The sequence below is a fragment of the Spinacia oleracea genome, chromosome 3 (assembly GCF_020520425.1).
Source record: "Spinacia oleracea cultivar Varoflay chromosome 3, BTI_SOV_V1, whole genome shotgun sequence".
NCBI lineage: Eukaryota > Viridiplantae > Streptophyta > Magnoliopsida > Caryophyllales > Amaranthaceae > Spinacia > Spinacia oleracea.
The window spans coordinates 28,940,030-28,967,572 of NC_079489.1; the positions used below are offsets into that span (position 1 = coordinate 28,940,030).

The 27,543-nt window shown below is 38.6% G+C and overlaps 1 protein-coding gene and 1 pseudogene across 1 annotated transcript; one reads left to right on the top strand and one right to left on the bottom strand.

Moving 5' to 3' along the window:
- Positions 1-452: 452 nt before the first annotated feature.
- On the bottom strand, positions 453-12,978 carry LOC110796466 (uncharacterized). The gene is made up of 4 exons (XM_022001527.2): positions 12,403-12,978; positions 12,227-12,328; positions 1,229-1,355; positions 453-1,141 (listed from the first exon to the last, which is right to left on the bottom strand). The coding sequence occupies exons 1-4, from the start codon at positions 12,640-12,642 to the stop codon at positions 873-875; spliced, it is 738 nt and encodes a 245-aa protein (XP_021857219.1). The 5' UTR covers positions 12,643-12,978; the 3' UTR covers positions 453-872.
- Positions 12,979-26,327: 13,349 nt separating this feature from the next.
- On the top strand, positions 26,328-26,427 carry LOC130470964 (uncharacterized; annotated as a pseudogene).
- The last annotated feature ends 1,116 nt before the right edge of the window (positions 26,428-27,543 follow it).

The window sequence follows — 27,543 nt, forward strand, 5'->3', positions numbered from 1 at the left end:
GGACCGATCCCAAAAGCAATTTAAAATGTTTGTGAAATGCATTTGATGTTTAATGAAGAAGTGAAATAACATTTTTGCCCTTATCGTAATTGCAGACCCACGTGATTAAAGTTGGACCAAATAAACAACCTTGATTTTAGTCCGATTATATCAAACGTTTGGAGAGACGCAAATTAGGTGTCTACAAACATGATGCATCTATATAATCCTGCAATATCTACCCCTTAAAGATGGTAAATAATATCCGTACTTGACCAAAATGAATCTCCTACTCATCCGGGTTCCATTTCGTATTGAACTAATCTTCCAAAACATGAAAGAAATAAATCAGAAGAATTCCATATCTCCTGCATTATCACATAATGTACTGGACAAAATAAATCAGCAGAATTCCAGAGCTCCTAAACTGTCAAAAATAAATCATGTCAATCCAGAGTAAATGTAGACAAACATAAATCAAAGAATAATTTCACTTTCTTCCAAGGAAATCAGCATTTGGAAATTCTCTACCCAGTTTACTTTACATCCTGAATTTTATAAATCAGTAAAGAAACAAATTTTAAATTATCGAAGAAATCGCATGTCTTGCTTACCCAAACAAGCTCCTTGGACACACACAATCCCTAAAACGTTTCCCATCCAGAAAAAGAGAGAGAAACACAGACAGTTTGGGGGCAACTTCCAAGTTGCAAGACTGTCCTGTCTATGGCTAATAACTAAACTCACTGAAGGTACAGAAAAATCATTGTACATTTTCAAGATTTTACTTTACGCGACATGGAACTCAGAAGCCATCACTGTAAAGTTTGAGATGTTTAGCCGTGGCTGGCTATAAGAGTCAACGCCATCTTGGATACGTTCCAAGGAGCTAGCTATTTAATCAAATTTTGGTCTGAGACACTTAAATCAACTTCATTACTGTTTAACTTGTCAAATAATGTATCCATGAAGTTGGTGCCTGCGTCACCGTCACCAGTTTCATCAAGGAAACTATGAGCAGCATTTTCCTTGCGAAGACGACGCTCCTCTACAACAGCATCATCTGATTCAGTACACATACTACGCCTTGATTGTCTTGTTGGCCTTTCAGCAACAACAAATTTGTTCCCATCACGGCTCCTCTCACTAAATCCTGCCCAGGCTGGAAAGGAGTAGGCCATGGTAATGTAAAAATATAATCAAGTCATTGACAAAATTTTGTGATTTAAGATCAATCCCCAGCATTTACCTCCGAAGTGATGAAGGACTATAGAAGCTGCTATAGTAACGTTTAATGAAGCAGTACCACTTCCATATTGTGGAATATACACAAAGAAGTCACATATCTCACATTCCTTGGTTGAGAGGCCTGTTCCCTGCAAGATATTGGCAGATATAATATATCAGCAAGTAGTAAAGAACTAAAGATACCCAAGCTTTTCCAATCCTTCACTCGCCAGCATACATGAAAAGGTTTAACAAGTATTTTCACCAATAATTTAGAAAAACTACCTATCTCATCAGTAAATCTAATCCCACATGAGAAATAATGTCACAGGGACACATTGCTGATAGCCTCTAACTAATGCATGCAGAACAATAGGAATTAATCAAGTTTCATGAAAATAATTAAATAAGTCTTTCAGATGATAAAGTTACCAGCCACATTAATTAAACACGCCATCAGTTTACTTTGCCCAAAATGTCCAAGCAAGGTGATTAATACAAGATGATTTTGATATTGACGACCATATTATTAATAAAACAACAACATTAAAGCCTTAATCCCAATGATGGGGTCGGCCTCACGAACCAAGATTTATCTCCGGTAATGACAACCATGATCCTCCCCTTCCATTCCTTTCTAGCAAGAGTTATATGCTCCTGTAAATCCAACAAGAGGGAAAATATAGTGGAAGGGGAGTCAAAAAAAGTGAATAGAAGGTTTATGAGTAGAGATAGTTTACATGTTAGCTATGTGCTCAGACACAACTTGTCATGTCTGAGGTGTCAGAGTAACCAAACCTTTGAAGACACTCTGATACGGTCAAAGGAGTGTCTTGACTAGTTTTTTTAGACACTGCTACCATATAAGTGTAGGAAAAAAAATTCAACACTTTATATAAATAAAATTTTAAAAAAAAAACATTTTCTCAAAGTAAACATAAAAATAAGAAAAAAAATAAGAATTAGAGTTCCTTACAAAAAATTTAGAAAAGAAAAACATAAAAAAGGATAAATTGTTTAGTACCACCTATAAACTCGAAATATTGTTTTTTATCACCTAAAAGACTAAAACTTGTATTTTACCACCTTAAAAAATATATAACTTGATTTTTACTACCTGGAAACAGAAAAATAGATGAAACATTTATGTGGGGCACACTAATTCATTTCCCTCCGACTTTTACACTCCATGGGTGATTTCCTTTAACTCCTTCACCTTACTCTCTTTACCGTCATTGAATTTTGTCAATTTTGTGAATTAATAGGAGGGGAAGAATTATGTGAATTCATGGGAGAGAAGGAAGTAGGGGAAGAGGAGGGAGTCAAATACATGAAGTCGTGGAAGAAAAGAACATATCAGAAATATTTCTTATTGTGGTCCCCCACATAACATTTTCATCTATTTTTCCAATTTTAGGTGGTAAAAACAAGTTAAATTTTTTTTTTTAAGCGGTAAGATACAAGTTCTAGTTTTGTCAGGTGATAAAAAACAATTTATCCCATAAAAATAAACAAATAAAAAAATGAATAGTTTGTGAGAAAGAGTAGTCAAGTGGGTTTGTTTCCACTTTCCCACCCTGGTATATTATAAAAATAAAAGGTAATACCAAAGGAAAGGCCCACTAGCAAACGGCAAAAAATTAAGAAAATTAGAAAATGATAATGGAAGGAGAAAATAGTAGGCGCGGCTAACTCTAAAACATTCATCAATGAAGACAAGAATTGGCGAGTGATTTCATCTCGTTTTTCCTTCTACAACAAAAGCCTCGACATATTTTTTTTCTTCGCCTTCCCCGACCTTCAATTGCTAGAGCTAGGGTTCGAAATTTGGACACAGATAGCATCGAATTAGTAAAAGATTCAAGATCCAGTGCCTTTGGTTCCGGGTAAGACTAATTTATTCGCCTACCAAGCTTTATCTTCATCTTAGATACCAAATATTGATTTTTTTTCCCAACTCCTTTTCTCTCCTGCTCCGATCTCGGCACCTAATTCCGGATCCTTCTCCGACACCTCCCTGGACACGTGTCGAATGTCGTGTCGCGAGTCGTGTCATGTCAACAAACGACACTCTCCTTCTGTAATCCCCCGTAAATTTATAAATTTTATTAATATATTTTAACATATATTATTTATATGTAAATAGAATTTATGAATTTTAGTAATAAATATATAATTAACGTATATTTATTTTATTTTAAGTACGTTCTAAATATTTAACGATTTTTGGAACTTTATTATATTTATATATTTAATGTATATTTAATTTCATATAAATATATTCTAAAGATTTTAACGGTTTGTGCAATCAAAAATAATTTTAGAATTTATGTTGAAATGAATTTGAATTAGGAAAACTCGTGGAATTCGAAAAAAAAAAAAAAAAAAACAATCCTATTCGGTTTGACTCAAACACTAAAACCCAAATCCTAATCCTAGCCCACATGGAAAAAGCCCAAAGAAAATTGCCAAAACTCTCACCCTTTCACTTCACGTGAAATAGAAGAAAGAAAAAAATAAAAAAAATAAAAACCAAACTCTCAAACTCTCTCTCCCTTTCACGTGAATTACTCAAACCCTCCTCCTTGTTTTTCCGCCGAACCACCAGCGCCGTCGGCCATCCTCCGCCGCCACCACCCGACCACCGTCGCTCCTCCTCCTCCTGTGTACGGTAATCCTTCCTCCTCCTTCTCCTCCTCCTTCTCCTTCTCCCCTCATTCGTTTTTCTTCTTTTCGTTCCTTGCTCTATCTCTGAACTTGGGTGTTTCTGTTTTTGCGCCAGCGACCACCACCAACAGCCGCGCAACCACCGCGCCGCCCTGCTGCTGCCGCACCCTCCACGCACAGCAGCACTCCTCTTTCTTCTCCGCGCGTTCGTCTTCCCTTCTTCACGTCGTGCAACGACCTCCCTGCCACCTGAACCGTCGTTGCGCCACCAACATTCACGACCATTTGTTCCTGCTGCCGCCGCCCCTTGTCGTCGGCTATCCTCTTCTTCTCCCCTTCTTGTTTTGGTTATTTCTTAAACCCTAAGTTATTTAAATATTTTGATTTAAGTTTATTGATTTTAATTTATGTTTCTTGAATTAAATTATTAATCTTTATAGTTAAATTATAATTTTCAGATTTGATATTGAGATTGTAAATTAATTAATTTCAGTTTTGGTTGATTAATATGTAAGTTAGGGTTTTAAATTAGTTTAGTGATTTAATTCGTGTTTATTGAATATAAATTACAAGTTATTATAATTAAAGTATATTTTCAGAATTTATATTATGTTTAAGTAACAAATTTAATTTCCAGATTTATTAATTTGGTTAAATAAGTATTTTAAACTATTAAAGCATGAATTTTTAAGGTTTTATTATGTTTAAAATCATAATAGAATGATTATACCTATTAAAGTTATTATTTTTATGATCTTAAGGATGTTGAATATATTTTGAGCAAGTTTTGAATTATTTTATATTGCTGGAAATTTAAAAAGGAACGTTTGTTGGAGTTTATGATAATTAGGGATCGTTAGGGAATTAATCACTATTCTAGGAAGTTAATTAATTAAGTTTCGATATTGGGGAATGTTCTAAATATGTTTAGGATGTGTTTAGAGTACGTTAGTGTTGCTGTAAATTATTAGGAATTGATTTGGGTACGTTTCTTGATTATCCTAGGCGGAGAATTCTTTGTGGGCGACTTTTGAATTCGTTAAAGTGGCCTATCAGTTTGTTTACACAAGGTACGTACATACCTGTGTGCTTGGATGTGTGTTGTATTGAGAATATGATGAATGTATTTATGAACTTGTTTATGTTGGAATTTCATGTTCAATGTCGTTGAATTAATGCGTTGAGCATAGAACTTTATTTATAAGAATTGAATCATGTTAGCATGGAATACTGATGCAAGCATGTTGGTTTTGGGGAACTTTATATTATTTAATATTGGTTTAGATCTTTATTGATCGTTGTTCCTCTTTAGATTTTCACTACTTTATAAAGGCCGAGGACCTTGTTTGGTAGTTGAACCTTATACCTAATAAAGGTTTTTAAATATGGATAAAGGAAGGATTAAAATAGTTGGAATTGGCTCTTGGTTGAACGTTGTAATCACTGGTTTAATTCAAAGATAAAAGAAGTTGTGTTTACATGTTGAATATAATATTAATGTTTGATGAGTCATAACCAAGTATTAAAAGTTAAGTCATGTAAAGTGAAAATGAGTAGCAATAGCTTTAGACTGTGCACGTCTAAAGTGACGGACAATCAGGAGTTGGGGTCATGGGTAGCCTATGGCTTTTTCTGGGGCCGGATTGATCACCGGTTCTATTTTTATTTAAAAGTCCCTCGATATCGCAGGTCATTGGGGTTTACGGAGTCGCGCCCGTACCTCGTCTTCCTTAGTGAAGAAGAAGAAGTTTCTAGTAGACAACTCAGTCCATTGACTATTTCAATTAAAATAATGTTAATGATACAAAGGTCTAGTTCAGTCAAATATAGTCTTCAAGTCAATATATCTTGATTATCCTTGCTTATGTTTTATTTAGTACCATGTTAGGATTGTTCGTTTAATAGAATCATGTTAGGATTATTATTGATTTAGTATGTAGTAATCAGCTTTGCTGATTACGTGCTTTTGCTTGTGCATGTTGATCATGGCTATGCCTTATTGATCCTGTGATGACCCAATCTTTGGTGAGCAGTCTCTAAGGATCAATAAGCATTGTCCATCTGCAGGTTTGAAGATGTTGCATCATTGGGATCGGGAATAGAGAGCTTGTATTTAGTTTTGATTTGCTGAGTTAACTTGGGTTTGTTAATTGGGACTTTAAACTTGTTGTACTATTTATATTTCCTTATTTTCGTTGGATGATTTTTGGGATTTAAACCTGTAATCGATTATTTATAAACCTAAAGTTAGTTTTATGTTTTCCGCTGCAAAATTCTGAATAAGCCGTTACGTTTTCACACGGGCGATAATGCCTTGATAATTATCTACGTTTTATATTAAAATGTTGTTTTAGAAAAGAGAGAATTGTCGGGGTGTTACACCTTCCACCGGAGTGTCGAAATAACATAGCATGTTAGCTTATATAACAGCTATCAGGTTATATTTTTTAGTTTTCCATTTTCCTTCCAAATGGTATGTTTTGCCTTTTTCTTGAACAATATTAAAGGGTCTCTTAGGTAACAAAATTAGATTTTAATAGCACCAGGTGTGGATCCCACCTTTTGTGGGATTTGGGGAGGTCAAGATGGTTTGCGACCACTACATTTAGCTGGTCCCATGAGTAATTTTTTTTTTCTCTACTAAATGCCAATCTAGTGAATCTTACAATGCACAAAGGGTAACATTTAGGTTTCAGATGTATGCATCATAACACTGCTAAATGCCAGAAAGTGGATATTTTGTAGATCTGAAGTGGCAAAAAAATATATATATATTAGCATACCATACAATTAGTAGAGGACGGCAGGTCGACAACTAAGTATTTGATAAGGTTATTAATCCAACTACATGAAACAGCCAATTCCAACTCTCATCAAAATTGAAAATAAGTTTATTTGCGGACATCAAAGGATGATAGATCTGAAAATCTCTGCAAATTTATTGGGACACCAAATAAAAGGGTTGAAGCCACCAATTCAACAAGAAAGCTATTGTTAATTTCTCCGAGTGCTAGATCTTAAACCCACAGATACAACATATCAGATACTTTTCCATGATGACCATCTATGTAACAATTCCAAGTTTCCAACCTAAGCATGCTGTTTTCACAAAGATGTAACAGCTGCATCTAAGCAGCTAAATGCTACTCAACTTCCATTATGCATACCATCAGGCCATGAAAATAAATTATAAACCTTAGAACAATCGGAAAGAGAAACTACAACTTAACCTGAAATGACTTGGTTAAAGACTGAAAATACATGCCCTCTTGATTCAAAGTACTTGCCCCACTTACACATTTACAATGGAACCAACCTCCTTTTTCCTCATATCCAAAATTATGGCGAAAGAATGTATTGATCTCAGAGCACAAAAAAAATTCGGGAATAAATAAAGAAATAACAGTAGAACACTGCCAAATAAAAGGTCCAAAGCTATCTCAAGATTCTCAAGCATTTCAGTTCCTTTTCATCAATTTGTGCATAGGAAAATTTCATTCACGATTATTTTAAGTCAACAAACCATAATCACCATGGTCTCAATTGCTATTTAATCACAACTTAAACCAATGTTTTGGACTCGCATAATTCTATACAATTAATAATTAAAAATATTAAGCACCAGATAACTAAAATGCAAGTCGGTCTCTCAAATTAAAGCCTTGTCATTTTATTCCATCAATTTGCCTTCACATTGCGTTTGGAATCTACACATTTCTTGAAGACCTAAGAAAACTTGGAGGAAGGTGATTGAGCACGATATGAGCTTTCTTGGGATTGAGGAAAATATGGCGTTGTATAGGACAGAGTGGAGGGAGAGAATATACATTGATGACTTCAGTTGATTTATACAGATTTCATGTTTTTGTTTCTTTCTATTTTTTATTTTATTTTTATTTTTATTTAATTTTTAAAATTCTTTAATTTTTTTTAATTTACATGCTATTTTGAAATATACTTATTTTACTTATTTATTTATTTTAAACTTTACTTATTTTTATTATCTCTTACAATATTTCTTCTATAATATATATACATTTTTCTCTTATCTTACTTTCATTAATTCCACTTTCTCTTCCTTGTTTTTTTGACGATCTCCTACGACGATTCATGTTAGCCGACCCCAAATCATGTTGGGACTAAGGCTTTGTTGTTGTTGTATTGCGTTTGGAATCTGAAACTTGGCGCCAGTAGCTTAAGTTTCTACCAAGACGCTATTGCAAACTAACAAACATCGCTACGTGGAGGAATACAACCTCACTTGAGAGCTTTTATTTCTCTCCTTTTATTACCAAGAAGATGGAACTTACACTATGTTTGGCTAGGTTGCACGGAAACGGGTACGGGAACGGGTACCGGGACGGGTACGGGGACGGAAAACGACAAAATCAAAATTGCAAAAAACGGGTACGGCATGGATTCGGCATTAAAAAAAAACTGAATAAAACATCCATACATAAATAGCAAAATAAAAAAAAGTACTAATATTCGAAACAATCAAGAAAAAAGGAAATCAAAGGAAATCAAAGGAGATGGAGTAAAGGCCTCGTTCAGTTTTTAATTTTAGTTTTCTAAAGCCAATAAAAAAAACTAACAATAATAATAATATTATAAGGAGATAGAGTAAAATTTTTGTTTACTTTTGCTGTTGTTACTGCTGGCATAAGATTCTCTTTAAAAATATGGTGAACAGCAGGCAGCAAGTTCTTTTTAAAATACGGAAAAGGGAGAGAGGGAACGGCTGGCATCAAACAAATAAGGGCACGTGATAAACCTAATACATCTTCACCCAAATAAATACTCCTATTTCATTGTAGTCATAAGCCCATGAATTTAGTCACCACCGAGATACCGCACCTTCTACATCCTTCTTCGTCTTCTTCATTACGCCGCTGCCATGAAGCTTCAAATTTCTGGCTCTTCGTCTTCTTCTCAGTTGTCACCGGCGTTATGAAAAAACGTCTTCCTCCTTCAGGTGAGACGATCGGCGGCGAGGAGCGAGCGACGCACTTCAGGTGAGAGAAAATTTGGGAAATTTGGAAAAGTAAACCCTAAATGTGAATTTGGGCCTCTAAGATGTCACAATACCTGTTGGGTACGTGCCTTCCTCTTCAAATACGTACCCAGCCCGTCCCCGACTTCACCTTAACCGTCCCCAAAAGTTGCCCGCGTACCCGCCCCTTTGGATTCGTATGGGTACGTATCCTAGGCGAATCCAGCCCGTACCCGGTACGGGAAACGGCACCCGGGAGGCGTACCCATGCTTCATAGATGTTTGGATAGAAAATTTTGGAGAGAAAGGGAGGAGAGGTGAAGTGAGCGAGATAATGTCTCTTATTTGGAGAGGCGCAGGGAAAGGGAAGGGAAAAGAAATTGAGGGATCCATTTTACCTTCCCCTTCTAATAAATCAAATCCCTTCATTGTTGGAAAGACGGAAGGAAAATGAAAGCTCAAATTTCCCTTCCCTCTTTCCCCCCCCCCTCCCATTCCCTCCAGGGCCTCCACAAACACTAACGAAACAAAGTGTAAGTCAAACCAAGTTTACCCTACCAACAGGAACGCCAAAACCTTAAGTCTTCGTAGTTCCTGTATTCAGCTATTTTATTTCTTCTACAGATTTACGATCCAAACTCACAAGGTCAAAGATGTGAGGCGTACATAATTCCCCAAATCCTCGACTGATGTTAGGAATAGGAATCACTACTTTGCTACAAACTAAAGCTAGTACCCTACTAGATGACGTATACAATATACTCATCTAAACCCAGCAGAACACTTTCCACCGTATCATCTACAGCGTTGCTAGCCTCGACAACAAACAGTACATATTATACCCAATTTTGCACTCTTAACCAAAACCTCAAATCCCCAATGGTTAAACAGTACCACTATCTTCATGAATAAAAACTTCAATTTCAAAAGATGAATATGTCTCGTGCAACAACTTCAAATATTTATTGCTTTTTTTCCAATTCGGCAAAGGATAAGGCTACACTTAGGTAACAGCCTAATTTAGCTAGCTAGCAACTTATTGACCAAGATTATACATCTAGCTAGTTATCTTAAACAAATTTGGAGAGGGGGTTTCTCTTCTATGATTGTATCAAAGTATAGTGAGTGCCTAATCATTTTTCATTTACCCTGATTGATCATCCTAATCTTTTAGAAGAGAGGTAAACAAATGCACTTTCAATAACTCCATATAACTTCCTGAATGTGAGCACATAAAATTAAATACATCCTACGCATTTATATAATGCTACTAACTAAACAATTTATCTGACACCTTCTATTTCTCCTTAACATTCTCTTTTTTCTCTTAGCATTCCTTATTTTACTCTTTAGCATCAAAGACACTTTACAATTGTTATTCTCAAATAACAAATTTATCTAGTTTTTACACTCCTTAAACTTTCACTTTCTCATTATATCAACTAACTTTTGCATCTTCAAAAAATATTCAAAGTTTAAATGGTTTCGTAAAGACATGGAGATGAAAACTCCATAATCACTTAGTAGAACTCCAATGATTATAGGACATGAGTCCCATATCCGTCATTTCAAATTCACGTGCCATTCTTTTCTTGAAATCTTCAAACAATTTTACCATTACTTTCTTTGAATATTAGATCATCCACCACATAGATGCAAACATAGAAGATATTATTGTGCCGCTTCTTCACATAAAGGACATACTCATGAATGCACATTGAAAATCCATTGTCTTGTAGGTGTTTATCTAGATGACCATTCCACGTTCTTGGTGCTTGCTTTAACTCATGCAATGCCTTCTTTAATCTAAGTACTTTATATTCAAGTCTGCTAAAATCCTCTGATTGCTCAATGTACACCTCTTCCTTTAGATATCAATTAAGAAAAGCAAATTGATTTCTTCCATTGAAATTGGCAACCTTACTGTCTTTAATCGATTAACCAGAGAAAAAACCTCTTCCTAATAAATGCCTTGATTTTGCTTGTAATCTTGGCAACAAGCCTTGTTTTGTAGCTCTCTAAAGCATCGTTACCATCCCTCTTGATTTTGAACACGCACTTGACTCTTATTGCCTTTTTTCCTTTTGGAAGTGTTATAGATGGCATAAATTCCAGCTCATTTATTGAGCTTATTCTTTGTCTTTCTTTTCCTCATCAGAGTTCAAAAATAGAATAAAGAAGAATTATCTTCTAACCTTTCTGTCATTTTATAAAGATCAAAAAGAAGTATTCTTCCTCTGTTCCACAAATATCGCACAATTTTGACTTTTACACTTCATGTTGTGCTTTTGAGTTTTGACCATCTTTTGTAATATATGCATAAGCAAATATGTAATCATGTAAAATCTTTTAAATTCGTATCGATATATACTTTCTAATTATCAATTTTTTATAACTTTTACTTATACATAATTAGAGAGATTAAGAGTCAAAGTCATGTGTTGGGAAGCGTAAAGTCAACATGGTGCAATATTGAAGGAACGGAGGAAGTATACTTCTTTAGTGAGTTTAGTCCTTTTTGGATTTGACGAAGGTTGAATTATATACTTCTTTAATGAGTTTATCCTTTTCAAATTCAATGAAGGTGTTGATGTGTGACCAAAGGAGTCTTCGACACATGGTTAACTAAAATTTTTTCCTTAAAATAAGAAAGTTACAAGATTCTCCCTCTTCAATACTCCAATCCCATTACATCTCTGCTAATTATTGTCTTGTTGGTACTTGGATTGACTTGTGACCCTTTTGAAGTTTCATCATCTTTGATGCAAAATAGTTTTTCTCTTCTATCAAATTTGGACTTTACTTCCTTAGGAAATGTGTGTAACCAATGAATCCAAATAATCGAAAATGTGATCCTCATCCACCGGGCTTTTATCAAAAACTCCAAGTTTCCTAAGATGTCTATATTCTCAAACTTTAAGTAGGGGAACAGTCACAAGCAACTGCTTCCGCACATAACTCCTTAATTTAAACATGGATCAGGCCATATTAAGAAAGATAACTTTTTTTCCTTTCGGCGACAACATTTTGATGGCGTGTTCTAGAAAATGTGAGTGGTCGATATATTCCATGGTTTTAAAATATTTGTTGAATACATTAGATGTGATATTCACCACCTCTCTCTTTTCTCAAAGGTTAGATTTCATAGCTACTATCTTTTTTCTACCAATACTTAGAACTATTTAGAGTTAAAATCTTCAGATTAATTATATGAACACAAAAATAAACCGAAATACAACCTGATTCGATCCATTTGTGTGAACAAACACGTAAGAGGCTAGAGACCAAACGCGAACACAGCTCATTTACTTGAATCAATTGAAAAAAAAACAAACAAACAAAGTTAGTGAAGACACCAACCTCATTCCCGAGTAAAAATGCAGTACTCCTGGTAAAGGGATGTTGATTAACGGGTACAGCATCATTCGTAATCTCCACACCACAAATATCACAATTTCTCTCCTGAAAAATCAAATACACATGAAGAAATCCACTAAGAAAATAAAAATTGAATGCTATAAGAAGAGAGGTTTTACCTTGAGGTAGTTACGCGCCTCGACTAGAGAGTGGAAATGGCGAAAGCGGAGGTGAGAGACGGAGCCATGGTTGCCGAAGGAGTTAAAGTCACGGCGGCCAACCAGTATTAACTCCGATACGCCGAAAGCGGTGGCGCTCCGGGCCAATGTGCCGACGTTGTGGCGTTTAGCAATGTTGTGCACCATTACATAGCTTTCCACCGCCACAGCCACAGCGGAAGTGGAACCACTTTCGGTCATTTTTTTGAGTCGGGGGGAAAGTTAGTTTGATTGTAAAGCAAAGGGTTTTTGGTATCTGGGCTAATTTGCTTGGGTTTTTGCTTCTTCTCCGAACTGCTTCTTCGAAGACGGGAGATGACGGCGACTCGATTCGATCTGCTTGTTTCCTCCCCGTGCGCCGTGGCTCATAGCTTTGTGGAGCCGAATGGGTAAGTGACTGAGTGACCAGCGATGGTGGGTCAGTCACACTCCGTTAATGGCGGGTAGTTAGGTGGCGGCGAATAGACAAAGAACCGAAGAGAGAGAACGGAGGTTTTAGAGCTTATTCCCTCAGTTCCTTGTGTTCTTTACGTTTTTTTTTTTTTGGTATTTTAAAATGTTTTTCATTTTATATTATCACATAAATAATTTTGTATTCTATCAAAATTTGTGTCCAATTATTATTTTAACCAATTAAATTCATTGTGACATTTAATCTATCACATTTTTCCTTTGGGACATTAAAATTTTTTCATTTCCCAATATCAGAATTTTGATAAAAGTGAAAACATTATAAATAAACGTAATTTATCTTGTTTAAATAAAAAATATTGAGGAATCTCGATTCAAATTAATTAATCGTTAAAACGCGTGAAAAATACCAAACATAAAGAACAAAAAGAGACAGAGAGAGTAGTTGTTTTAGGTTTTTGGCTGCCTGCAAGTCTGCAATTCGTGGGTTCGATTTTTTTTTTAGCCCCAGCGTACATCCGCCACTGCTGCCGGTACATTTGTCAACAATACTTCAACACCAAAACCCTCAACGCACAAGAGTTAATTTCGCACAACGCCTCTATTTCGCATGTTTACCGAAGCCAAAAGTTAATTGTTCATTCTAATAAAATCAGCTTTTAGTCGTGCCATGAATGGATTGGTTTCTTAATTTATAATTTTGTTATATTGTCTGGAATGTAATATAACAAATAATACAGAAATTTTGAATAATAGAAGATGATACATTTAGGTAAAAAGGAAAATAAAATATTGTTTTACAAAAACAAAAATAAAATAATAGGGTGATATGTGGCATCATTGTATTCAAAACTTTCTGTTTTAAAATACTAGATTATATTGTGCATGCATGGATATTCTAAAACTATTATTTGACCATATTAAAAAAATATTTATCCCTCCTAAGCTAATACAAAGCAGTAGATGTGGTTTCATTAATCAATGCAATCCAACAATCGTGGCTGCAACTGCGACATCTTTTCTTTGGAAATCAGTGAAGTAAGTTGGAATTCCAATGCAGCAATCAACAACCGCGACATTTAAATTTGAAAACTGTTAGGTTATGAGTTATGACAAATATAAAACATATATATTTCACGCGGAAAAACCATAAAGCCAGGAATCCAAATTAATTGCCACATAACAATTAGCATAATTTAGGATGCATACATTCGAAGCGTGCCTTCCCTAGCTGCTCCCGAACCGAACAAGAACAAGTTTAGGACTCCAAGTGTAGTCCCTCCGTAGATAGTCCACAGCACGTTCGGATCCGCCTTAGATTTAATTAACTAGAATTCAACCTAAGGTTTAAAGTTATTCGAATATAATTTGTGGCAAATTATTAACGTTAGTTTTAACCTTAAAACTACATGATTACTTTTTGATGTATTATAAATTGTGATTGCCATCACCTATTTATATGGTAGGATTATTGGAACTAGAAACCTACTAGGATTTAATTAACCTAATCTTATTAGAATTAGATTCCAATTAAATCTTTTAAGTTAGTGTTTATTTCAACATCTAACTCTAGTAGTTTTAGGAAAATAATAATAAATCGAACTAATCCTAAATGCTTAAGGATTCGACGCATGCACAAACTCAACGCACACACACGTCACGAGGGGCCCTGGGCGCGCGCGCGGAGGGCTGGCCCAGCAGCGCTGCAGCCCACGCTTGGGCGTGCCAGCCTGCTGGTTTCGCTGGGCCTGGCCTTGCGTGTTGCTTGGCTGGGCCTTGCGGTGCTTGGTGGGATGCTTCTTGCCTTGCTGCGCGCGGGCCTTGCTAGGCGCAAGCCTGGCTTCGTGTTGGGCCTTGCGTCTAGCAAGCTCGTCCGATGTTTATTTCGTACGACGCGCTTCCGATTAATTTTCCGATTCCGGAATTCATTTCCGATTCGAACAATATTTAATATTTCCGATTCCGGAATTAATTTCCGTTTCGAACAAATTATTTAATATTTCCGATTCCGAATTTATTTTCCGATTCCGATAATATTTCCGATTCCGACAATATTTCCGTTTCCGGCAATATTTCCGATTCTGGCAATATTTCCATTTCCAATAATATTTTCTAATACGTACCATGTTTCCGTGTCCGGCAACATCTACGACTTGGATAATATTTATATTTCCGATACGATCCATATTTCTGTTTCCGGCAATATCATCTTTTCCGGAGTATTCATAATTTGCCTTTTGACAATTTCAGCTCCCACTAGAACCGAGATCCGTCGATTCCGAATATCCATAAATGGAGTATTTAATTCACTTAAATACTTGATCCGTTCACGTACTATTTGTGTGACCCTACGGGTTCAGTCAAGAGTAAGCTGTGGATTAATATTATTAATTCCACTTGAACTGAAGCGGCCTCTAGCTAGGCATACAGTTCACTTGATCTCACTGAATTTATTAACTTGTATAATTAATTAATACTGAACCGCATTTATTATACTTAGCATTGAATGCATACTTGGACCAAGGGCATTATTTCCTTCAGTCTCCCACTTGTCCTTAGGGACAAGTGTGCATTTCCTGATTCCTTTGTCGCTTGATGCTAGCTCATGAACGTAAGGTAAGAGTTGTCATCCTTATTATGTCCAGAGGTATTTCTCGATTTCAGAGTTCAACTGATCAAATAAACAGATAATCATAGCCTATGATTCATCTGAGCACGGCCATGCATTTTACAGTTTCTAGCTCTCCGAGTGGCCTTGTACAACTTTCAGCATCTCTTCCCGATTTATGGGAGGACAATCCCAATCTTGCGATCTTTGAGATTAGACTTCGTTTGATAGGTGATTACCTGAGCGTTGCCTTTATAGCCTCCTTTTACGGTGCGACGGTTGACAACGTCAAAGTAAGTAGTTCTCAAACAAGTAATCTCAAATCACCCAGGTATTGAGGATTAGTGTCTAATAATTTTAATGAAATTTACTTATGACAGATTTTCATCTCTTACAATAAAGTTTCATAGGTCTGTCCGATACTAGTCTTCCCAAAGTAAGTATCTATGCAAATGATTGCGACATTGCCATGTCCACATAGTTTAAGACACAGAACTATGTTAGGTTATGATACATATGACAATTCATAAATCATGCGGAAAAACCATAAAGCCAGGAAAGCATATTATTTACACATAATCATTTAGCATAGAATAGATGCATACATGTTGTAGCGTGCCTTCCCTAGCTGCGCCCGAACCGAACAAGAACAAGTCTTTAGGACTCCAAATGTCGTCCCTCCGTAGATAGTCCACAGTACGTCCGGATCCGCCTCAAGTTAGACCAACTAGAATCGCCCTTAAGGTGCTTAGGAATTTCGGCTAGTGTTTCCAAGTGTATGGCTGATTATTATTTCAAAAACTTACCCTTTGAATACTTCAATCGTACCCATAAATTGTGACCCTAGGCACCTATTTATAGGAGTATGGAAAAGGAATTGTAATCCTACTAGGATGTGGATTTCCTAGTTAGAACTTTATTAGGACTCTAAATAACAAAACAAATCTAATAGGATTAGGATTTTAATCTTTGCACAAATCCTAATAGGATTAGGATTTCCCGCACAAGCATTGCACAAGCCGTGCACCCGCGCAAGCCTTGCGGCCCACGACAGGCGCACAGCCCACGCTGCTGTGCTCTCGCGCGCGCGCGCCCTTGGCTGGGCCTGGCCTTGCGCTGGGCCTGGTCGACGCGTGCGTTGGTGCGTGCGGCTCGCTGGGCGATGGCCTGGCTTCGTGATGGGCCTTCGTCTAGCGGGCCTCGTCCGATGCTAATTCGTACGATACGCTTCCGATTAAATTCCCGATTCCGGAATTCATTTCCGATACGAACAATATTTAATATTTCCGATTCCGGAATTAATTTCCGTTTCGAACAAATATTTAATATTTCCGTTTCCGGAATTATTTTCCGATTCCGGTAATATTTCCGATTCTGACAATATTTCCGTTTCCGGCAATATTTCCGATTTCGGCAATATTTCCATTTCCGATAATATTTTCTGATACGTACCATGTTTCCGTTTCCGGCAACATCTACGACTTGGATAATATTTATATTTCCGATACGATCCATATTTCCGTTTCCGGCAATATCATCGTTTCCGGAGTATTCATTTCTTGCTTGTGACGATCTCAGCTCCCACTGAAAACAAGATCCGTCGATTCCGAATATCCATAGATAGAGTATTTAATGCCATTAAATACTTGATCCGTTTACGTACTATTTGTGTGACCCTACGGGTTCAGTCAAGAGTAAGTTGTGGATTAATATCATTAATTCCACTTGAACTGAAGCGGCCTCTAGCTAGGCATTCAGCTCACTTGATCTCACTGAATTATTAACTTGTTAATTAATACTGAACCGCATTTATTAGACTTAACAAAGAATGCATACTTGGACCAAGGGTATTATTTCCTTCAGTCTCCCACTTGTCCTTAGGGACAAGTGTGCATTTCCTAATTCTTTTGTCGCTCGATGCTTGCTCTTGAACATAAGGTAAGAGCTGTCATCCTTATTATGTCCAGAGGTGTTTCTCGGTTTCAGAGTTCAACTGATCAAATAAACAGATAATCATAGCCTATGATTCATCCGAGCACGGCCATGCATTTCACAGTTTCTAGCTCTCCGAGTGGCCTTGTACAACTTTTAAGCATCTCATCCCGATTTATGGGAGGACAATCCCAATCTTGCGATCTTGAGATTAGACTTCGTTTGATAGGTGATTACCTGAGCTAGCGTTGCCTTTATAGCCTCCTTTTACGGTGCGACGGTTGGTCAACGTCAAAGTAACCAGTTCTCAAACAAGTAATCTCAAATCACTCAGGTATTGAGGATTTAGTGTCTAATAATTTTAAAAAAATTTACTTATGAAAGATTTTCATCTCTTACAGTAAAGTTTCATAGGTCTGTCCGATACTAGTCTTCCCAAAGTAAGTATCTATGCAAATGATTATGACATTGCCATATCCACATAGTTCAAGAAACAGAACTACTAGTCATCTTGCATTCTAGTCGTCTAACGTTTTCTATGCGTCCAATTATATAGAAAACTCCGACTAAGGACCATTTTCAACCTTTTGACATTCAAGTTCACTTGATAGACATTTCTTAGTCACAGGACTGGTCCTGACAGTCTATCTTGAATATTTCGTCAAATTGAAGGGACTCATCATTTAATACTAAACCAAGATTAAATGGAATATGAAAATGCATTTCATATATGATAAATGTTCAACCCCAATGTTTTAGAACCATGGGCCTCAAACCCATCTTTAAAACAGTTTATAGAATTCAAAGCTATGCTTGATTTCCAGTGCTAGAACGTGAGTGTTGCTTCTCACTTGTTGCATAGGTTTAGTTATCATACTTTGCCAATCTTAATATCCTTTTCATCGAATGTTCTTTGAGATATGATGATAAGATCTTTTGAGTTTGTTTATTATGTGATCTAGTCTTTCTTACTTCGATAGTGGTTCTACGCATTTTGCAATGAAGAACCATCAAGTCAGCAGACAGGTGATCTACACAAGTTCAGTGAAGAACTCTTTAAAACAACCCTGTTTTATTGCTTCTTAGGCAATAAGTACTTTTACTTCAACTGTTTAGGTTGCTAGTGATGCTTTGTTTGGATTTACTTATCCAAGCAGTTCACAGATATGTGGAAGACTTTCCACCTGTATCTTTGAACATAGAAATTAATATTTAATTTCCCACGCAACAACTCATGGTCTCCAATCCATGTTGCCATTTCAAAACACGATGCTCTATAGCTCGTCCTTATCAATGGTTAACTCCAAAGGGTCTTGCTTGATCCTTTGCCAGTGTTTATGCGTGTAGCATCAATATTTAGCATATCTTTATTTCCTTGAATCAAGAACTATTCCTATGTACCATTTCAAGTACCATAAGTATTCTTGATCTCAATCTAGTTGATCTTCACTTAGATCAATAGAGATTGGTATATGTTCGTCATGCCTAAAGTCATACGATACGTTTTTGGCGATCCTCATATTATATCATACATGATAAATTCTTTTGCAGAATAATTCCCAATTGAATTCTATTCATGTAACTTTAGGTCATCTAGTTTCAGTAGATACTAAAGCCAGCTAAATTCTTTGACATATAATATAGGTTAAGAATCTTACTTAGATCATTTGATGTTTAACTTAGTAAATGCTTATACATAGTTCAAACATTCTTTACTTAGATTTATTCACATGGGTCGAATATCTCCAATGGAGTCTTTCGTGTTTGATTTAGTAAATGCCATTACTTAATCCAAAACATTAATATAAGATCTTTGTAAATAGATCTTAATACCCACTATGTACTAAGTTTCGCCAAGGTCCATCATTGATGAATTATTTCAAATCTAAGTCATTAGCATTTGAATGTTATTTCACAATAGAGAGATATGTGTGTGATACACATATATAGGACCAATTAAGTTTTACGTACTCCCACTAAACTTCTTATATATTGATATATGCGTTTTATATAGAGTTTTCACCCCCGTCCCTTAGTACTTTTATGTATCAAACGTGCTCTTAGGAGCCGTTTCTAGTACTAATGTGTGCTATTGAGTGTGCCTTGAGTTTCAGGTTTGATTATGAGAAATTGGTCGTTTTAGACCCGTTTCATTGTTGATCAAGGCCACTAGATGAGTCCGAGAAGTTCGGGACTTCCATCGTCGACTTTCGGGAGCCTTAGATGCTTATGGTTGAGCCCCGGGAGTTAGACTTGGCGATACGGGCGAGATACATTGAAGATTGCAAATCGCCCTGGAAGCTGAGGGCGAAATGCAACCATCGGGCGGAATTATAAGCAAGCCAAGTTCATCAACGCGCGCCCGATCGGGCGCAGCTCGCCCGATGCGGATCGGGCGGTCAATCTGGAGGCTTTGTGGAGATTTCGCAATCCGCCCGATCGGGCGGATTTTGGCCCGATCGGGCCGACTATCGAGCGATCCGCATCGGGCGAGCTGCGCCCGATCGGGCGCGCGTTGATGAACTTGGCTTGCTTATAATTCCGCCCGATGGTTGCATTTCGCCCTCAGCTTCCAGGGCGATTTGCAATCTTCAATGTATCTCGCCCGTATCGCCAAGTCTAACTCCCGGGGCTCAACCATAAGCATCTAAGGCTCCCGAAAGTCGACGATGGAAGTCCCGAACTTCTCGGACTCATCTAGTGGCCTTGATCAACAATGAAACGGGTCTAAAACGACCAATTTCTCATAATCAAACCTGAAACTCAAGGCACACTCAATAGCACACATTAGTACTAGAAACGGCTCCTAAGAGCACGTTTGATACATAAAAGTACTAAGGGACGGGGGTGAAAACTCTATATAAAACGCATATATCAAACTCCCCCAAGCTAGATCTTTGCTTGTCCCTAAGCAAAGAAATCATCGATGAATACATAAACCAACTTCACCCCAAACACATCTTAAAACAATGGATACGATTCAAGGCAAAATCCAACAAGCATGCATCAATGTCAACCGATCAAATCCATCCAACCGCTAATCCACCTCAACGATCGTCACGCAAAGCGAACCACAAGTGTACAATGGAATTCAAGACTAGTGCTCACACACTCGTCACTCATTTATGTGGCGGATAAAAAATGTACCCGTTCGCTCCCCTCCCAACATATATGTGTACAATGCCCTCCCAACTCACAACACTCGTGTGTCTAGAAAAACATGCACTCAACCTAGTAGTCGACTCGGAATGTGTCATGTCATAACTTGCATTGATAAACAACTACTTTCACATTAATATGACTCTATGCACAAAGGTCGGAAGGTCTTCAAAGCTTGTAATGATAGGCTTAGGTAGAGGTGCGGTAAATTTGGGTAAAACGTGAGCTTAAAGCCTTGGCTTTGGGGAGCATAAATCCTAGCAAAACCATGGTCAACCACAAATGACGACCGCAACCACAACTTCCCACTCAACACATGATGAAACAACAAACAAACCACACTATACTTTATTGCCTTTCTTTCACAATTAAAATCAATCACTCATAAAGATAAGAAATTACAATACTTGAGTGTAACAATGCTTTGAATTTTTCTGAGAGTAATGAATTTTTTTATTTTTTTTTTCTTTTTATTTTTTTTTTCAATTTCCTTTTTTATTTTTTTTTTTTTTCTTTGGAAACCTTCATATTTTCTATTCTTCTCATCTCTTTCACTCTTCATTTTTTTTTTTCTCTTTTTCAAACAACAACAGGATAAGAAGGACTCCCTTATTTCCTTTTCAACACTCACTTTGTGCTCAAAACTAAGCACACTACAACTCCCTCACCTCACTTACTATTAGCTCCCCCAAGCTAGGCTTGGGACTAGTAACCAATGGGGCTTTCATGGGCTTGTAATATGGCTAGTCACCGAATAAAGGGGCACAAGCAACAACATGGGTAGAAAAGGAGGGAACAAATGTATTTAGATTCATCTGAAGGCTACCTAAACAGAAAAATGCCTTCGTCCTCCACAATGTGCATGTATATGAGTCATAAAACATTACTAATAGTTGCAAACCAATACTCAAAATCAATGGCACACCAGGAAGCTATCACACATCCTAACCAAGTCAACTAGTCAAGCACCAAGTCCACAAGGAGTTGGTCAGAGTTGACTCATGTCAAGGCATCAAAATAATCGGATCTCAAATCATGGTTAACAAATCAACAATACTCGTCATCAAAAACCAAGACTCAAAACAGTTTACAATCAAGGGGCACAGGGAAGCATGGTTTTGTATTCATCGGAACGTATTTTTGTATTTTTTTTTTTTCAAAGCAATAAACTAATCTAGAAAGCATTAAACACACCAAAATAAACACACCAAAATAAAGAAATGCAATAATAAAAGAAAGACATACCTACAATGTACAAGTAGTGTGAAACCCCCCCAAACCAAATCAGACAATGTCCTCATTGGCTCAAGGGTATCGAACCTCATCATCAACATCATCTAGGCATCACTGATGGCCTTGGCCATCATCACCATCATCATCACCATCATCTCGGCCAGCATGCCCACTAGGACCCGCTCCCCACCCTCCGTACTGGGTGGGTGTGAAGGTGCCCATAGAACCCGGAGCTCCATATCCCTCCGCGGGATAGGTAAACCAGGTAGGGTGCTCGTAATCTGGGGCAATATAGCCCTGCCTGGCATACTGATCATAAAATGGGAACATGGTCCTCTGGTGATCAGCTGCGAACTCCCGGAACCCGAGCTCAAGTCTGCTCAAACTCTCATCAATGGACCCCTGATCCTCATGAACTACCGGGCCACTCTGGGGCCTCCCCGTGTCTCGACGCCCCCTCCTGAAGTAGGTGCGAGGCTCTGGCTGGTACTGATGGGGCTCTGGCTGAGGGTCAGGCTGAGGCTGGGGGTCAGGCTGAGACTCTCGCTCAAATCCAACAAATAGATAATGAGCCTGACCGGGTCTGAAACTAGTGCGGCCCTGAGGGTCAGGCAAGGTGAAAAGCCTGTTTCCCTCGAACATCCAGTACATGGCTCCCGGCCTAAATAACCCGTGCTCCCCCTGCAGCCTACGGAGTCCAGCAAAATAAGCCAAATCAAGCAAGTTGCTACCCAGAACTGGGATCTGGTTAGCCTCAGTAAAATTGGCCGTGGCCATGGCTATGTGGGTGATCAACCCACCAATGGTAATATTGGTAGTATGTGTGGAGGTGGCTATGGAGTAAAATTGAGAGGCCATGTGATGTGCAAGGTTCATTTTGTAGCTCTCCTCTCCTTCGGAAACGTAGCCACCTAGGATCTCTAGCTCCGTACTTCTAATGTTCTGGGTCTCATCCCTACCAAAGATAGTAAATCCTAAGAACCTGTAAAAGACAATGGGTACCGGGTGTTGAATCTTGGAAGCATGCAAATGTTGCATACTCCCGGGATTATCATTGCCCGTAAGCTTTCCCCACATGGTACAGTTATTGTGAGTCTCCTTGGGTTTCCTACTATATGTGGTAGACAATCCAAAAATCCTACCAAAATCAGATAAGCTCATGGTGTAGGTTCGGTTCATGACACGAAATTGAACCGATGACACGGTTCGATAACCATCCCTACGAATATTAAAACTACTCAAAAATTCTAGAGTCAACCGCCTAAATGTGAGACGGAGCATACCATACATGCTACTCATACCAACACCAACAAAAACACGTTTTACATCACGCTCAATTCCCATTTCATGCAATGATTTTTGACATATAAAGCGAGTAGGGATTACCTCCCTCAATTTGAGGTGCATGAATCGTGCTCGTTGCTCCTCCGTAATAAAGATGACATCCGGAAAATCCGTATCGGGCTCGAATTGCGGTGGTGGAGGTGGTGGTGTCGGTTCCCGAGCTCGGCTTGTGGAAGCCTCATGTTGATTTCTTGGTACCCTCGTGCATTTTCTTTGTGGTCTATTTGCCATTGATGAAAAATCTGAATTTTTGAGTTTTTTGAGTTTTTTTGGGTGAATTTGGGGATTTTGTGGGGATGAGTGAAAACTTAAATCGATTAGGTGTAGGTTGTAGAGGATGATGAGGGGATGATTTTGATGAAAATTTTGTTGAATTTGGTGGAGAATTGAGGGAGATATGGTGGTTGGAAGTTTTTTTGAGGTTGGGGTTTAATGGAGGAAGATAGAGAGAGTTAGGTTGAAGATGAAGAAGAAGTGAAGAAAGAAAGAAGAAACCGTGAACTTGTCGCTGAAATCGCATCTCGCCCGATCGGGCGACATTCCGCCCGATCGGGCGGTTTGCGATCCTTTTCTTCTGATCCGTATGCGCCCGATCGGGCGCAGCTCGCCCGATCCGGATCGGGCGATTTGCGATTGCCTCTTTTCTTGACTTTTTCTGCCCAGAATTCCTCCTTGACTTTTCCACGAATTTTCCACAACCGCCCGATCGGGCAAAATAATTTCGCCCGATCGGGCATTCCACTCGCTAGACCGCCCGATCGGGCAATATAAAATCGCCCGATCGAGCATTCCACTCGCCAGTCCGCTCGATCGGGCATGAATAAGCTTTATGAAAATCATCCGTGCGCGCCCGATCGGGCGCAGCTCGCCCGATCCGCATCGGGCGATTTGCAGTGTGCTTGGCCTTGAGCTTAATTTCACTTTCTCGAACTTGGGGCTTTAGGCCTGCACATTAAGAAACACCCAAACAGCGTAATGCCCTCTTCTCGCCTCACTAACACCAAAAACAATACTTAAACACACGTAGGTAATAGAAATACTTAAACACACGTAGGTAATGGAAAATACTAACTAAACACACAAAAATTAGAATCAACAATCAAGCTTATACTACTAAGGCAATAAATGGATAATGAAATACTCATCCCCTATGAGATTGATGTAATGTCCCCATTACACAATCTCCGTTTATGCGCAGACAATAGACATGAAAGGGATGAGAGCCACGACAGCTCATCGAATGGGGGCACCAAAGATGGTGCCACCTGGTGTCACATCGATTACCTTGGATGGGCTGTGTGGTGCGGGAAGTGACAGATCACGACCCCGATCGTGAATACGATGTCCACCGTTTACAGAACTTTCGGCCCCTTGGGTCGTGGCATCATCAATCCGTCCCTTCTTTCGAACCCATGCCGAAGAGTGTATACTCCGATCACCTCCACCTGCAAGACAATTTGAAACATGTGCTTTTTCCGAGGAGTTATTAGAGTTAGTATGAGTCAATTCGGTATTAAAATAATCATTAGAAATATTGACTCCAAAACATGACTCCTCTACCATAGGGTTCTTAGCAACATGGGTTAAATTGAAAGTAACCTTATCATCTCCCACATTTAGCGTCAACTTGCCATTCTTGACATCTATGATTGCCCCCGCAGTGTGTAGGAAAGGCCGACCTAAAATAATAGGAATTTGCCTATCCTCTTCCATGTCTAAAACAACAAAATCAACAGGAATAAAGAATTTACCTACTCTAACAGGCACATCTTCTAAGACACCTAGGGGGTATTTTACAGATCTATCGGCCATTTGCAGAGTTATGTTGGTAACTTTTAAATCACCCATGTTCAACTTAGTACATACAGACAGGGGCATGACACTAACACTGGCACCTAAATCACATAAGGCTTTGTCAATAAAAAGGTTGCCAATATTACACGGGATAGAGAAACTCCCGGGGTCCTTCAACTTGGGTGGAGACTTATTTTGTAGTAAGGCACTGCACTCCTCAGTAAATGCAACAGTCTCCACCTCACTAAATGCTCTCTTCCTAGTCAAGATGTCTTTCATGTATTTAGCATATGCCGGTACTTGAGTAATTAATTCAGTGAAAGGGACTGTTACCTGCAGATTCTTTACCACTTCTAAGAACTTACCAAACTGCTTGTCTAGCTTGTTCTTTAGCTGACGATGAGGGAAGGGAAGTTTGATAGGTGGAACTTGTATCTCAACTTTCTTCTCAACCTCTGTGTCAGCTTCTTTATCCTTGACCACCTTCTCACTTTCTCCTGGCACAGCACCACTAACAGATACTTCAACCCCTTCCTCTATAGTCATAGGTGGCCCATCATACTCATATCCACTCCGCAGAGTGACAGCATTTACAGACTCTCTGGTCACAGGCTGTGAAGGGAGTTGACCTTTGGGTCTCTCTGCAAGAGCGGTAGCCATTTGTGCCAACTGTTTATCCATGATCTTGTTATGAGCAGTGAGGGCATCGATTTTGGCATCCTTTTCGCTTAGAGATCTCTGCAATTCCAACATCATATTCCTCATCTCTACAAGCATGGGATCAGGTTGTGTGGGTTGAGGTTGTGGTGGTAAGCCAGGTGATCCACTAGGTTGCGAGTTGTAGTTACTCCGCGGTTGGTAGGGTTGTTGTGGTGGTGGAGGGTGTTGAATCTGGTGGGGGTTCTGAACATTAGTACTCCTATATGATAATAGGGGGTTGTTTTTATACCCCTCATTGTATGAGTTGGAATACGGATTGTTCTGCTTGTAGGACTGGAATGCATTGCATTGTTCGATGGAGCTTCGGCATACCTGTGCATAATGGCCCTGCATCCCACAACTATTACAGACATTAGCAGATTGGGCACTCATTGCAGCGACACTAGCATGTTGGGTGGATTGGGAAGATTGGGAAGATGCGATCTGTATATTGTCGAGCTTGTGATGTAGGGCAGTTAGCTGAGCAGTAAGCTGTTCAATAGAATTCATCTCATGCTTAACACCTCGGTCGGCAAAACCTCTGGGATTCCCATATTGGGCACTATGGATGGCCATCTCCTCAATCACCTCCAAAGCTCTAGGCACCTCCAGTTGCATAAATCTCCCACTGGCAGCTGAATCCAAAAGACACCTAGATTCATTACCCAGACCATTGTAGAACTGCTGAACCAGGAACCAGTCATCTAAACCATGGTGTGGGCACTCTCTTTGCAAGTCCTTGAATCTCTCCCAAACTTCGAACAAACTCTCATCTACTTGTTGAGAGATACCTAATATCTGACCCCTCAAACGAGCTGTCTTCTCAGGTGGGAAATATTTAACATAGAATGCGAGGGCCAAAGAATTCCAATCGGTGATTTTCATAGCTGCGCGGTTGAGACTGTTAATCCATAGCTTGGCCTTCCCACTCAATGAAAATGGAAAGAGTATCTCCATAGTCTGCTCCGGTGTTAAATTCTTCTGCTTAATGGTGGCACAATACTGAATGAAAGACTGAATGTGGAGATTGGGATCTTCACCCTTTTCCCCACCGAATTGGTGTCTCTCGATCATGTTTATCAGTTGGGGTTCAATCTTGAAATTCTCGACCGCAATGGAAGGCATGATTGCCTTGGGAAGCATAGACAGACTTGGTTTAGAATAGTCTGTAAGCCTTGGCACAAGTGGGGGTGGTGGTGCTTGGTCACCCATCTCTGAATCTGTATGGAATAGATTGCTAATCAGATGGTCGGATTCAGAGTCAGAATAGTCTCTCAACTGTTCAACGAATCTACGCCGTCTACGAAAGGTCCGTTCAGGTTCAGGATCGAACGAAGTCAGATCGCTGGTAGGGACAGTCCTGGGCATAAACAAGCAAGAACTAGAAAACAGTCGTGAGATCCGGTCTCAAGGAACGAGAGTCCCTTGAGAAGTGACAAACAATAATCTAGAAAAACAATTAATAACGGAAAATAAAACCGTTTCCCCGGCAACGGCGCCAAAATTTGACAGGCTAAATCGCACTCCTATCAAAGATAAACCTAACGTTCACCAACTAAAAATATAGCAAGGGAAGCAGGGATCGTATCCACAGGGAAACAATGTTCTTTCTACTATTAATTAACTAATCTAGACTACTGGTAACAAAGAATTGGATTGGTTTGTATATTAAGCTAAGGCAAATAATCAAACTGGAATATAACAATATTAAGGGAATCTAGGGCAGCGGTTCACCACAAATGCAGACCGGGATTGGACAACAGACAATAACAATTAATTAACAATCATAACTAGGAAAACATGCATCTCTCGAATCTTATGAATTCCTTAGGATAGAACAACTAGCGGGCTCTCGCTACGTACTAGAAATAATTCCCATCTAATAGCCACAGACCAAAAACATCAGATTTATACCTCTCGGC